The sequence below is a fragment of the Apus apus genome, chromosome 1 (genome assembly GCF_020740795.1).
Source record: "Apus apus isolate bApuApu2 chromosome 1, bApuApu2.pri.cur, whole genome shotgun sequence".
Lineage (NCBI taxonomy): Eukaryota > Metazoa > Chordata > Aves > Apodiformes > Apodidae > Apus > Apus apus.
The window spans coordinates 60,890,855-60,905,995 of NC_067282.1; the positions used below are offsets into that span (position 1 = coordinate 60,890,855).

A 15,141-nucleotide genomic window follows, 5' to 3' on the forward strand; every position below is an offset into this window, starting at 1 on the left:
ATCCTCCAGAAACATTCATAAAGGACCCCGTCTTTGTGCAAAACTTAACCCACAGACAAGGAACAAGAAACGTAACAGCACTGCAAGTAGCCCAGAGGACAGCACAGATTTAACTTTAAGGCTCTGATCTTCTGAGGGCAGCGTCACCCCTGGTGCCAGGCCCCTGGGCACAGCCACCCCACAGCACAGCCAGCAGCACCCACATCAAGTCAGCAGGGCTATGCAGGGATAGCCAGAACTACAAAGGCAAGTCAGATCCAGCATCATGCTTGAGCCACCTTTCATAGTCCACGTCTGGTCTTGGTAGTGAAAATGACTTGGTTCAGTGCCTAAGAGCTTGGTAACATTTAACCTACACGGCTCTTCTGCTTTGTTCTTGTTTGGGAGGGATGCCCAGTCCCCAAGCCTTCTGGAAATGTTCCCTCAGCAGAAATCCTGCAGCTCTCCCTTGCTGCCAATGTTTCATTGGGTGCCCTATTTTCCTTATTTTTATAATTGGCTGTTATACCCAGAATCTCTCCCTAAAGTCAAGATACCCTTGTTTATAACCAACCCTAACCCTCCTCCCACACCACAAAGCTGTTTTTCACAAGATAACGTGCAGCTAAATATTTTTACTCACCTACCAAGAAAATACATTAGCTTTATGTTCCCTCCACATCTTCTCTTACAAATGATTTGAAATTTCTGGACTTGCATGATGCACACCTAACTAGCATATTAATTATTCTTTCCTCTCAATAGTCTCACAAAATAATGAGCAGCTGGTGACCCAGAATGGACCTGGGTGAGGAACTGCTCCCAGTTCTGGGAGCTGCCACTTCTGCTGCCACTTACTAATTTAAAAAAAATAAAAATGTAGGGTAATTATATTGTGTATCTATTGATCTAGGTTGGCATAAAAGAAAGTCCTCTGACAATATGTCATGCCCCTGAAAAACACATAGCCAGATTCCTTCATTTTCTTCCTCAAATTGTCAAAGAGAAGTGATCATGTTCAGATTTAGGCAATCACAGACTATGTCACTTTTAATCACATCTTCTGGAAAGTAACAAATGAAATATCGTATTAGAAAATATTCTAATATTCTTTTATTAAAATATTATTATTAGATTCCAGAAAAATGTCTATAAGCAAATTAAGTTTCCCAATACAAAACTCCCCACTTCCAAGCTCTTTTGTGAACTGGTCCTAGGCTTCCCTTACTTTCTTCTCAGCTTCCCTTTGTCGTTTCATTACCCACATGCACCTTCTTTGCCTGGGCTGTCATTCCTGGTACCTGCCTGTGCACTTTGGATGCCTTGCTAAGCTTAAGAGTGCCTGAGACCCTAGCAGAAGGCAATACAGGCAGCATCCCACATGGAATTCATCCCACCCAGTACCCTTTCCTCACCTAAGCCCTGACCCTGAACAGCAGCACAGCCCCACGGCTCTGCCAGGATAGTCAGCTCGTCTCCCTCTAGGAGTGAAGCAGCAAAAAGGAAAACCAGTGTAACCAACTGCCAGGTACTTTATTGCTACCATACAACACAGATCATTAGATGAAGGGTCTTTCTTCCTTGTTTAAAAGGCTTTTTTACCAACACTGCACTGACTGGCACACTCTCACTGAGCTTGAAACATGTTCTATCTCAGCATCTGGCAGAGATGTTCCTTAAACTGCATTTCACTCTTTCCCTATCAAAATAATTAGCAGCTCTCTGAATCTTTCTAGGATGTCCAAGACTAAGATATAACTGCCTGCTCATGGTCCAGGGCAGTAATAAGATTTGCAGGAAATAAGGATAAAGCTTGTAGGGACTGTATGACCTTGTTCTCTGTTACAAATAGATTAAGAGGTTCCAAAAATAAAAGTTTAAGAAGCAGCACTTTTATAGCCTTAAATTACCTCTACAAGTCAGAGCTGCAGCAGTTAAAAAAGAATCCTTCCAGTCTGTTGTGCATATGTCAGGTTAAATATAAATACTCCTACTGGAACTAACATTACATGAATTCTTAGTGTTACAGAAAAACCCAAGGCAAGACCTCGGCTCTTTTGCTTATCCTCCAGCATTTCTAACTATTCTTTCAAGAACCTGTGTGACCCAGCCTGGGATAAACTGAGTCATTTGTCTTGGCGGTCCAATTAAAAATGAGCTGGTTTAACTTCTCTCACAGTTGCTATGTATTTTATGCACAAGAACATGTTTATAATGTCTATGAGAGCTGGAGGGGAAAGGAGGGGAAGTTCTTTCTCCTCCCCCAAACAAGCAGAAATAGTTCATTTTTCCATCAATGCGCAACATTCAAAAATGTCTCCTTGCTGTAGGCACACGTTACCGTTGGCAACCAGAGAACTTTACTGGGATCCAGAAAAGGAAAGCAGGGGTCAGTGTAATGAAAAGCACTCCATTCTGCATCTCAGGTCAAAACAGGAACAGATTCCACCACGTGCCTTTGAGAAAAAATCCTTTCCAGTAATCCTTCACTATAATGTCTGCATGTTACTGAACATAAGGTTATTTTAAAAAACCTTCGCAGCACAAAGCTTTCCTTTCCAAAAGGATAAGCTATCATAGCTGTTTATGAACTTCATGGAACACACATGGAATAAGCTTAATCTCTTCAGTTACACAGAGGTCAAACCAGCTTGTGATAGCAGACCCTTCTCACCCTTCAGAGCATCCATTTGCACTATTCCTGCTGACTCTCAGCCTGCTTTGTCCAAGAAGGCAGGGCAAAGTTCTGCTATTTTATTTCTACTGTGGGATAGTCCAAAAAAGGTGTGATGGGTCTTCTAAAAACCTACATCATGAGCCTGGCATATCAAATGTGACAACCCACATCTAGGAGGAAATCAGAAAGTCACACCAGGAAAAGGAGGAAAACCAAGAGTACTGCCAATTCTTTTTGCATTATCAGGCCAAACTGACCCTCTGCAGATGTCCTGGCCAAAGTGATATCCTGCAGATATGTGGTTAAATAGTAAGCTGAACTCCTAAGTTATTTTTAAAACACAAGTTCCTAATCCTCCAGGGAACTGAAAAAAAAAAAAAAAATAATATCCAAACAGCTAAACAATCCAAAACAGGTTGAAGCCAATTTTCCCTCCCTTTCATTGAACTAAACTGAACCAGAACCTCTGTCCTGAGGTGAACAACTCACACCAGAACCAGCAGAAGCTGTATCATTCATGACTGAACATTAGCTTTAAGAAACCATAAACAAGCCCCATTCATTTTGCATTGCAGAACTACCTTAAAATAAAACAACTAAAGAAAGAGGGAACGCAAGCATTTTATGGATGCTTATTGGTTGCGATATTGAAATTACACTAAATTTAGAACAGTATTAAAGAAATCATGTTAATATTAACACCTTTCCAGCAAGCACAAAACAGTCTTTCATTTTTTCTACATAACCCCATCTGCCTGTACTCCTCTCTTGCTTCTGATCCTAAACTTGTAAATAGATCCTGTGGAGCAGAAAGAGCCCTCTGGTTTCCTATTTGCATTTCACACAGTAGAGTGGGATTCTGAGCAAATGTAGATGCTAACATTTTGAAATTGAAGAAGGATGCTTGTTAATTATGAAGACAATGGAAAGAAAGGCAAAGATCATAATCTTGAAGACTTTACAGAATGCAGAGATGAAATAGGAAGAAACAAAGACTCTGTGTGTAACCTCTCTGAGAAAAAAAAATAATAAAAAAGTTGGCTGCATGTTAGGAAACACAAATACAACTTCCAGACTCCAGACATTCTATTTACAGAGAGAATGAAACTGTCTAATTTTATTTTTCTTAAATACTAACTCTGATATGTGCTGCTCAGTAGAGACATACGCATCATTAAAAACTAGTCTAGATTAAAGTTACAGCTACCAAAACAGTCTTGCAGAGATTACATTCTCCTTTCTTCCCTCTCCCCTCTCTTCACATCCACTACCATCGGAATTGCTCCTTTTGTGGATAGAGGTTTTTTTCAAGTACAGTGAGCTGACAGACACCAATGGACACGGGTTATTCACCACTTGGCTGTTCCCAAGCAGCCTGGTCTGACTCCGGTCATTACACTCAATGAATGTACCATTCTAAAGAGCTGCATGCTTTGGAGAAGGCTGCAGCTTATTGGGTTGATGATGGTCCCAGGAGCCTAGGCTTTTAATTCACAAAACACTCAAACAGACTTTTAACACCAATTTCCTCAAATGCAAGGGAAATTTATGAGAAAGCATTGAAAATCACCACAACTGCTTATCATGGCTGGAGAGGAAGCAAACACATTTTAAAAAAAAAGAGTTTACAATTGTACAGTGAGTCTTGATGACTAATGACTGATGATTTCAGCTGAACAAGGATTCCTGGGTCTGTAGCTTTTTTAATTCCTCTGTGGAATTAGGAAGAATAGCTATTTTATCTGTTCCCTACACCGACAAGGTTATTCTTAGCACCTCAGCACAAAACATAGCATTTATATAGTCTCACACTTCAGAAGCCCAGTTGTTAGATTTTCTTCAATAAGAACAGTACAGTCACACCATGGGAACTACCAAGCACATAATTTAAAAGGCTGGGACAGAAGCAGGAGGCTTAAAATAGGGAGCTGGACGGACACATACAGTTCTAGCTTGATGTTTGGAGAGGGAAACCAATCCAACCCTTCAGTCTGAAGAGAAGGGAAATGAAAGCCACAATCCTCTTAATTCAAGCTTGAAGAAGCTAAGAGGAATTAATTTTAATCTTGCAGCAACAGGTTTAAAAACTGTAAGAGGAACAAATGAGACCTCTTCACTAGCCATTAACTGAAAGCTTAGTGAAGCATTCAAGTCTTCTGAACGTAAAATACATGAATTAACCAAGGTTGTATTTCCCAAGCATCTCTCTGAAGAGAAGCACTTCTTATACATTTAGGCAAACAAAACTTATCACTGTGCACTGCACATTATTTTCTTTATATAACTTCTTTTACTTCCAAAGCACATTTTCTTCCCTTAACACATTGTTTATGTATCCACCTGTGCTGCATATGCTGTAATTTGAAACAGTATCAAACCTGGCTGTCAATGCTTCTTCATACTATGTCATGTTAAACAAAACCTTGACAGTACAGTTGAGCAATAAAAAAATAAATAATCTTAAGGTGCAAACATGATAAAAACAGAGAAAGCATGTCTTAGCTCTGGGAAAACCAAAGTAATTCTTGGATATATTCACTACTGAAGGAGAGAGTATGTCATCACCGTGTATGACATTAGCAAAGCTGAGGTTAGAAAACTGCATCCAGCTCTGATATTCACATTTAAGGCAGGAAGTTGAAGAACTGGCAAGGACATAAAATAAAGGGTTTATAAACTACTTAGAGAAACTGAGCTCTGTATGGAACTTCTCTGTTTGTTCTTTTATTGATGAGGCTTGTAATTGGGAGGGGGAGCATGTACAATACATATAGGAAATGAATTATTCCAAAAGTCTAAATATATGTATCATTTCAAAGAAGAAATACATGAGTTACTTCCTGCTTGCTCAAGTCTCCCAAATCCCTTAGCAGTTCAGATTTGTAAGTAGTAAGTACTTCAGGCTTATCATGGTTTCTAAACACAGGCACATGATGACTCCTACATTACACCTTCAGCTTAACAGGACACTGCATACTTAATTCCCAGGTAAATGCAACTGACCTCTAATGTTTGAAAGTAAGTGCTTTCCTCATGGTTGCTGTTTAATAGTAAAACATGTTGGAGTCCCGTATTTCATAACTCATAATTATTCAGCCTACCAACCAAGTGCTCCTCTCTCCTAGTGGCAGGTGTGATGTGCTTCAGAGGAGCACATTGCTACATATTCACGTGCTACCACAGAGGAACTCTCTAAGGATGGGCAAGAACTCTGCCAGCTCGAGGCCCTGTAGCTGGACACTTCCAGAGGAAGATGATAAGCAAACAGCCCAGAACTAATCAATCTGCTGAAATTTCTGGGTTGATGGTGCTGTAAAACAAGCGTGGTTATCAAAAACTACTTTGCAAACATGAGGTCATGCACATCATGCATAGCCTTGCAAGGAGTTTTCCACACCAAAGCCACATGCCTGTAGTGTGCAAGTCTTCTCTGTGAAAGGTCAGGCTTTTCAGCACAACCGTCTCCTTCACAGGCTGCAAATTCCACTCAACATTACTGCTATTCAGGTCTAGCAGTGTCTTTTACCTGCACAGCTGAATAAAATGTTTCATGTGACACAAAGTCCCACTGCCCCTTGGAGAAGCAGATCTTAAAAGATGCAGCTGCCTAGCCAGTTCTGCATTCAGAGGTTCCCTGGCAATGCCTAATCAGAGCATTACAAACAATTCAGCCACAAGAATGAAATAAATACATGCCTAACTGCAATTAAAAGCAAGCAGTCTAAAGAGAAATCTTGTAAAGGTAGTAGAGCATTCTGCATTTCTCAAATGGCCCTTTCCTTCACACCTGGAAGTCTGTATGATGGGGCTTTAAGTGCTGTTATAACATTAATCACACAGAAGGATAGACAAGAATTTGATACATAGCTATGCTATTATGCAGTTCAAACATTCATGTCTGTTACTATGCCTAATCTCTTATGCAAGAGCACCTGCAAGTTTATGGCTGATACCAATGAGAACCATAGTGATGGCTCAAACCAGAAATGTGTTAGTTATCTATTATCTCAACATGCAGGCATTTGCCTTAACCAGCAGTCGCCCAAATGGTATCTTGCATTGCACCTTGTGTCCTTGCAGATAATCCCAGTTACTTCCATGCAGTCAATGAACCAGAGCTATGAACAAAACAAAAACACTAGAGCTGTCCTGAATAGAAACTGCATACACATCCACTATGAGCTCAAATTGAATCCCTATTGCTTCTTATGGACAATACCATCTGCTCCAGCCATCTGTTTCGAATGAACCTGGGAATAAAAGATCTTGGTAACACCCAAAACTTCATTTAAACAAATAATTCTCCTCTCCTTTGCTGTGTTTAAATGAGATATGCTCCTAATCCCTCCAAACCTCTGGTTGAGCAGCTGACAGGCACAACAGGCAGCAGACTATGGGCTTGCCTTCACCAGAGGCAGGATCTTTCCGGCCTCACCCAGCTGTACCCAGCAGTGCAACATTCAGCCAGGAGAATGGCAAACACACAACTCCACATACCAACAAAGCAAACAGTAATTTTTGCTGGCTTGCTCTTCCAGCTGTGCCAACTCCATTTGGGTGAAACAGAACCATTCAGCCTGAAACCTCTACTTGATGGGGTCCCATTCCCAGGCTGTCCCCTTCCTGTCAGTGGGTAGACCAGTCATGCCTTCATCATATCCTATGGTATGTAACTCCATCCAGTCCTAAAATCAGTACAAGTGGAGAGATGAGCCATAGCTTAGGGAGCCCTTCTCTGTCACTTCCCCAGAAAGCTGCCACTAATGCTCTCGTCTGTCACATTCTACATTTTTTCAATCAATGACATTGATCTGTGGCTGGCTTGGTTCATCTGCTGACCAAAAAACTGCTGTCAGCACCAAGGTACTGGAGCAGCTGTTTTAAGCAATTGAACACCTCTGGGCCAGGGGAAGAAAGGGACACTGCAGAGGGCAGAGAAGGAACTTCTAAACTGTCCTAACTCATCACCAATTTAAGTGGCAGTGACAGGACACACTGGAAAATGAGGACATAGCCTGGAGGCATATCTGTTGCAGTGAAAGGGGAAAACATGTAGATTATAATGCAAACAGATGAAGAAAAGAGCAGAGGCAAAGAAACTAAAGGAAAATTTTGGCTAATCCAACTGTTAACATCCAACAAAAAATGACTGCTACTTTTTCCTCTGAAGCTCTGGGAAATATGCACTGATTCTCTGTGTCACAGTTTGACTCAGGATAGGCAATTAAACCAGTGACAACAATGTTCTCAATCGCCTCCCCTCCTGGTGGGGAAAGGAGAGAGATAATTAGGAGAGAGACTTTGCAGACTGAAAAACTAAACTAGACAGTTTTAATTAAACACTAATTATAAAATATGTACAAATATATACAAATATGTGCAGGAATGTGCAAAACCCTACCACTGCCCCCCGCTCCCAGCAACTCCCCTGGCATGTTCTGAGCTGTGAGCAGTTCCCACACGTCCCAAATGCTGCCAGAGAGAGCAGCAGAGCAGACAGGAGCTGAGGGGAGAGTGATGAAGGTCAAGAATGCATGAGCCTGGGGATCAACGGTGATGGAGAGACAGGGTCCTCCCTGGACGCTGGCCATGGATGGAAGAGAAGGGAAGAAGCAGTAGGAAGGAAGGAGCTTGACTTCCATGATCCCTGAATTACATCTAGAGTGGAATACTCTCTGGCCAACTCTGATGTCTGTCTAGTCTGCTCCTCCCTACGGCAGGGCTGTAGATACGGCTCTTCTGCTCCTTTAGTATCTGAGGCCATTTTCAAAAAGCAGAGCAAAGTGTCCTTGGTCTGTCAGCAGTAACATAAACATGCAGGCACTATCAGTCTACTAGCTGGAAAACTTGCTGTGCTACTTAAAAGATAATTCAACGGGGGGAGGCAGGAAACCAACACTAAAAAGAAAATTGTCTTCATCCTGGCTCAAACCAGGACACTCTTCTTCGCCAACAAATAATTCAGTTCGCTTTAAACTGAAATGCACTGTACCTTAACACTGTTAACAGAATGGCAGTACTTACTTACCTAAGCTTCTTTATGGATACAGTATGCTGGTCTGATTCTCTCTCACATATATAACACACAGTATTTCACTAAAACTATGCCAATTCTTTTATCTGTCATTATTTGACTTCTATAAATATACAATTCAAGCATTATACAGGAGAGTTGTGGGAAGAAAAGGAGAAAAAAAATTAAAAATGGGAGGAAAAAAAAAAAAAGAGCATCAGCAACAAGTTTTCTGACAATGAAGCCTCATACTACTCAGTACAAATGTTTTTCCCCACATAAAAGACTCATACTGCCTAACTTAAGCTCCTGTTGAGGCACTCAAGCTGGAAGGGAGACCTAAAACTCTCCTAAAGCTGACTATGGAGGGGAAAGAGGCACACTGGGATCAGCAATTCTGATCAGATATCCCCTTCCCATGGACTACCAAAGAAATGTTAGCATGCACCATTCTAACTGCAGCACCTCTGATGGATACCTATATTGGGTGTGCTGAACCCAGACCAAAGCCTGCAAAACAAGACTCTTGTACAGAGTAGAAGAAAAATATATCTATAAACAGGGTAGTACTACGTATCTATAAATATAACTTAAGGAAATGTACATCTTTATATGCAGAAATTGCCTTTCACATTATGAGTTTCTTATCACCAACAGAAGGGGTGTAAGAAAAATTCAACCCCTAACAGAGAAAAGTCATGGAATCACAGAATATGCTGAGTTGGAAGGGACCCATCAGGATCATCAAGTCCAACTCCTGTCCCTGTGTAGGGCACCCCAAGAATCACACCATGTGCCTGAGAGCACCATCCAAACACTTCTTGAACTCAGGCAGGCTTGGTGCTGTTATCATTCCCATGTCAAATGAGAGTAACTTTCGTCATTTAGGTATCAGCAAAGCATAGAAGGAGGATATACAAGAAGAGCTAAAGTGTTTATCACCAACTAACAACTAACGTAAGCTCTCTACCAAAAACAATGAACAAGAAATTCTGAATCTATTCCCTTCGCCCAAAAAAACCAGACAAGACTATCAAAAATATTAACAGCAAAAGATGCCACACATCTCTTTGCACTGAAACTTACCTTTTAATGAGGGTCTTATCCCTCACACAGTGATGTCATTTGAAAGACATCCACGGATGTCAGCCAGTGGCAGGTCACATGGCAGACAGAGCCCTCAAGCCTCCTACCTGTTTGCACAGCTTATAGCTCTCAAGGCTGAACAAAAGCAAAAGACACAGTTGATTTCTTCAGACTATTTTTATAGCTTGAAAGTAAACCTTAAGGCTGCAAACCCTCAAATATTTGCTGATTGATCCAACAAGTCATAGTGCTCCCTGCCTCCCTCTACTCTTTCAATCTGCAAACAAAGTCAAACCACTCTGCTTATATGCAAGGAAAACCTGGGTTCCTACAGGGTGTAGTCAGCATAAAAGATCATTTCTTACAGTCATTCAAAAGCAATAAAAGACTCCCTCAGCTCTTTTCCCTTCTTTCTCAAAGCCTTTCCCTTTTGTTCAATAAGGAACCAAAGATTATACACTTGTTTTGTTTGTTTAATCTTAAACAAGAACAGGAAGAAGTGGAAATTAAAGTATCAGCCTTGACATCCTTGACCAGCACGTAGTTGACACTGTAATACTGAATGTAGTCTCTAACCGTTTGGGATAAAGATCTGTTCAAAAGCAAAACTCAGCCAACAGGGGATTTCAAAGCTTCCTTATAGAAAAAATAGTCTTTCAGTTTGAGTATGGCTTTACATTAAGGGTGTCAGTCAGTCCTGTGCAACACTAATGGGAACTCATGACAAAACCATTCTTCCTCTATAATTAAATCCCAAGAAAGAACGTATCCCAAATGTATTTCACAGGACTATAAAACATAGCTGTGCCTGATGTCTGCTTCTAGTTTTAAACTACTTCACGCGTGTGGTAAGATTCAGCTTACACACTGGGCAAAATTCCGCGTGTAAAAACCTCCTGCAACCCCAAAGACTCAGGCGGGGGAACCCAGAGAGCTACTGAACTGACCAGATGTAAATACAGTCTATAGCCTGGGGTGTGCCGAATTTCCCTCTGGACTCTGTTGACCGGCCTGACAAGATCACCATTAACCATAGCAGAGCTTTGACAAGAATTTCACGTGGAGACACGGGCATTTTGGAATTTGGTTTGTTGCAAAACCACCATGTGCAAAGCGCCCAAGATATCCCTGCCCAGAAACAGGGGACAGCAGAAACTACAGTACCTAGCAGAAACTATCACCCCTTTGCCATATACCTCTGAAAAAATCTCATGCTGCCTCTTGCCAAGGCACTGGGAATTCCTACTTTAAGCTCAGTGCTCCAACTGTGTACATCTCCCATCTTCACCCTGCTCTGTGATCACTACTTCAGCTGTGCCTCACATTCCTGCAACCAGAACTGCCAAATCCAAGACACCAAGTGCTGTTTCCCCAGCGTCATACTGATATAGGAAGACACTTACCTAACAGGTGTAAGTAGAGAGTGAGAAGTAAGACCAGAAGTTAATAGAAATATAAAGCACTGCATCACGACTAAAATTAGACTAAAACAGAAAAGTCTGGCCTGTGTGCTGAGTCTTTGTCCTGTTTCCAGGACCCTAGAAAATCTTCAGCCTATGCAAGTCCATTTTAACACCTAAAACCTCTAAAAATGGAGAAGAGTGCAAAGATAAAATAAAAGCCAAGCTCAAAAAGACACATGCAACTATACATGATTTTAGCATACCAGGCAATATTCTTCCAATAAGAGCATCTAGCAACCAAAAGGACTCCTCTTCATTCTTTGTAATAAGAATCAGGTATCCAGCTATGAAGTTCATGCCCTGAAACAGAAAGAATGGTTTTAAAATGCACTTAAGTGTTTGTAGTGTATTTACTTTGATTAAGGGCTAAATTACTACAGTTCTATGAAGTGGACAAATTCAGTAGAATCTAATATTAAAGGCCACTGACTGAGTAAGCTGTTAAACCTGTGTAGTGACAGCTAACAAGAATTATAAACAAAGATCAAGGAGAGCAAAATTAGAAGAAAAAGCTTAGTAGTCTACAATTTACATTGTTTGCCCTTTTTTTTTTTTTTTTTTTTTCAAATTCTAAAGCCCTTTTCCAATATAACTGAAGACTGCTTTGACCAGAACCAAACCACAGCTGCCTTAGGTGAACAGTACAAATAAAACACACCTGCAGGCAAAACAGGGTGGCTGCAGAAGGAGAACGTCTGACCCACACTCTTTATTTAGTAAAAAGTTGCAGCTCCAGGAGCTTTTGCTGCTTAACTTGTCAAAAGACTACATATAAGTAAGTTTCTTCCATAATACCTCCAGTACTCCACCTTAGTCAACAACTAGCCTTTTCAACTTGCAAACAGAATGTAAATGCTGGGAGGTGGGGGATTGGAAGAGCAACCAGAAAATTTGTGAGAAGTCTAGAAAGCCCTCAAATCGTGACTGGTCAAATTCCAGCTCTGCAATTTTTGTACAATTTACTGACACTCTGACTGGAGAAGTGGCAAACAGAACACACAGGTCACTGACTGGTACTTCCCATAGACACACTGCCCCTGTGTCAGGCACCCTTTGTCTTCTATCCACTGTAACATTGCAAAGTTTTGGCAATATTGCTGATTTATATGCTTAAGAAAGGGAGATACTACACTTTTTTAAAGCATGTCTTTTCCTTTGTAAACAAAATAACAACCATAATAACACAGACAGCATATTGGAACAATATACAAAAGCTGCCTCTGATGTGCAAGCTCCCCCAAAGTCTTCCTAAGCCAACACAAACTTAATTTTAAATATTTACAGGCTATAAACACTGGTGTTGGTTACATTGCCTTCTTCAGTTTCATCCCTTTATTTGGCCTTCCCCCTGTTCTCTCTCCCTCCAAGCTGGACTTCTCCAGCACATCTGTCACCACAGGCAGCACCAGGTACCCTGCAGTGTTGCCAACTGTGGCTGGAAGACAGACAACAGCTACCAAAAAGAATGCCCCTCACAGCTCTGGAAGCTACAACTTGCTGAATCAAGATCTCATTTATTGCATTCAACAGATTTGACTCACCTGTCCCACCTTGTGGCACCTCCCAGAACATGGAAATATTAGGACACTGCATGTTTCCTTCTCAAACTTTAAGTCACTACAGCAGTTGTTACACAAATAGCTTGGACAAACCTTGCACGGGCTTACATGGTCCTTGGCCTTACAGCTAGGAAGGCAAATATTGGTTTCCATGCTGACAGCTGGCTTAGTAATTGCTTCAACAGTGACAAGAGACTATTGGGCATTTAATGAGGCATGCACAAAAAAACTACTCTGAAGCATATGTTCACATGACACTTAATTTTGCTGGTTATACTAAGGTAGGCAACACTACCACTGGCATAGCCTAACAATGCAGGGCCTAATACACTCCCAGATGGGAGACAATGCCAGTAAGCACCACAAACGCTACCATGATGAAAACATCCTCTCAAGAGCCTTCAGTCAGTAAAAGCTCTGCAAAACATTTGCATTTTTTTTCCATTTTTCACTCTGAATTTTCTACTGTTTATAGGGTCTCTCCTGTCATGCGGTGTGTTATCACTATATTAATCTTTATCAGCTCCGTTCTTCTCCAGCAGAAAGGTGATTTCCTGAAAATGTGCTTCATTTACAATATGCCTTGGAAAGCAGATGTTGACCTTTGGTTTATGGTATAATTAGCCAGAAAAGATAACATTCATCCTGCGAGGAGACCAGAGTTGAAAAGAAACCACATAAGGCTGTTTAAGTCTTCTTTCATCTTCAGTGTTCATAATGCCAAGTTAAAAGGCACAGTTTAGCCCACTGATTAAACAGTTAATGTACCAAAACATTTTAGTAACAATTGGATATTTGTTTTGGGTAGCAGCTATCACGGTCTAGAAATTGTGTTTGTTTGTGGGTATCAATATGTTTATATAGGAGTCTGACACTTGCAAAAGAGGGTGTTCATAATTCTATCCCTTCCGTTATTATCAAAATATTAAAAATATTTTTTTATAAACACAAAGCTGAAAAGAAAATCCTATTTTATTCACATTCTTCAGATAATTTCTGTGCTAAAACTGTTTGGGATACACAAAAATAATTTTTTTGTGACTTCAGTCTAAGTTTAAGTCTCTAAGACTTCTCCTGTCCAGATTTCAATTAATGTAATTAATATTATTTTAACTTTAGAACAGTTGTATTTACTGTACTAACTTTCTCAACTAACATAAGGTATAGCTTACTCAAATATCCTTGTGGAGCAGACAGGGCAGGACTTAATATCAGAGCTGAAAACACATCTTGCTCATGAAAGCTCCTGCTTCTTTATGATCATTAAAATGGCAGCTTTTTTCTTGACTGTCATGAATCAACTTTTATCTTCTTTGCATCCCACGGGAAACTTCACAGTGCTTGAAAGCGACAACAGGAGCTTTTTTGAGCCACCACATAAGCAGTATCAGGTTGACTTTCAAACCAATTTTCTTCCTACTTACCCGTCCATACTGGGAGATGTCACCAAATAAAAGATACTACCCAACCAACTATGTGATGCCACATGAACCCTAGTCTTCCTGCATTTTGACAAATGTGATAGCAAAACCAAAGGAAATACGGAACTCATTATGTCTGGTACACACAAAGGGCTATTTTGGGAAAGATGGCAGGAGGGAGGAAGAGGGAAAGGCAAACTCGCTTTTTCTTCCTCTCCAAAACAACTGATCTTGATACAAACATGTGTGAGAAAACATTTATTTTGCAGCTAACAAATGGAACCAAACATAATCCCTGGAGAGATGTAAAAGCTGTGTAGATGTGGTACTGAGGGACATGGGTCAGTGGTGGCCTTCGTAGTGCCGGGTTAACAGTTGGACTCAATGATCTGAAAGGTCTTTTCCAATCAAAACAGTTGTGTGATTTTAGTAAGTAACCTACAAAGAAGGCCAGTGATAAACTCACAAGGACATTTGAACTTGTCAGAAGCAATTACTTTCCACCCCTGCCTTCCTCCCCCTGCCCTGCCCCTAAGGCCTATTTTAAAACCAGAAATAGATCGTGAATCTGCTTCTAAAAATGCGCATTCAAATGGACAAGAACAATTACCATTGGTGAAATGCAGGACTCTTTGAGAAACAGTCATTACATACCTGACAATATCCTACTGCTTTATTATGATGCCCATAGGCTACCAATACATTGTAGAGCGTGTGCTGCAAACAGGGATCAGCAGTTTTGCGGAATTTTACATTATCTGGAAATGTTCTGTTCATGTCTAGAAAAAAGGGAAAAAGACCAAAATAAGAGCTGTTCTCTCCTACACTTTCCAAATAAACTTAGAGCTTTTCCGAAATACAAGTGAAACTTCAATATGGTTCAGTAAACTGTCTTCCTGGTGAATGAATTTTAGGAAACAGCTTCACCTCTGTTTTGGCTGAA

At 40.7% G+C, this 15,141-nt stretch overlaps 1 protein-coding gene across 3 annotated transcripts in view; it reads right to left on the reverse strand.

The window, feature by feature from the left end:
- The window catches only part of GRTP1 (growth hormone regulated TBC protein 1), a 35,304-nt gene that overhangs the window by 5,715 nt on the left and 14,448 nt on the right, over positions 1-15,141 (reverse strand). For all 3 annotated transcript variants that reach the window (XM_051618762.1, XM_051618754.1, XM_051618773.1), the window contains 2 exons: positions 14,853-14,977; positions 11,422-11,518 (listed from right to left, as the gene is read on the reverse strand). In XM_051618762.1, coding sequence (XP_051474722.1) covers positions 11,422-11,518; positions 14,853-14,977 — 222 coding nt within the window. The remainder of the gene's footprint in view (positions 1-11,421; positions 11,519-14,852; positions 14,978-15,141) is intronic.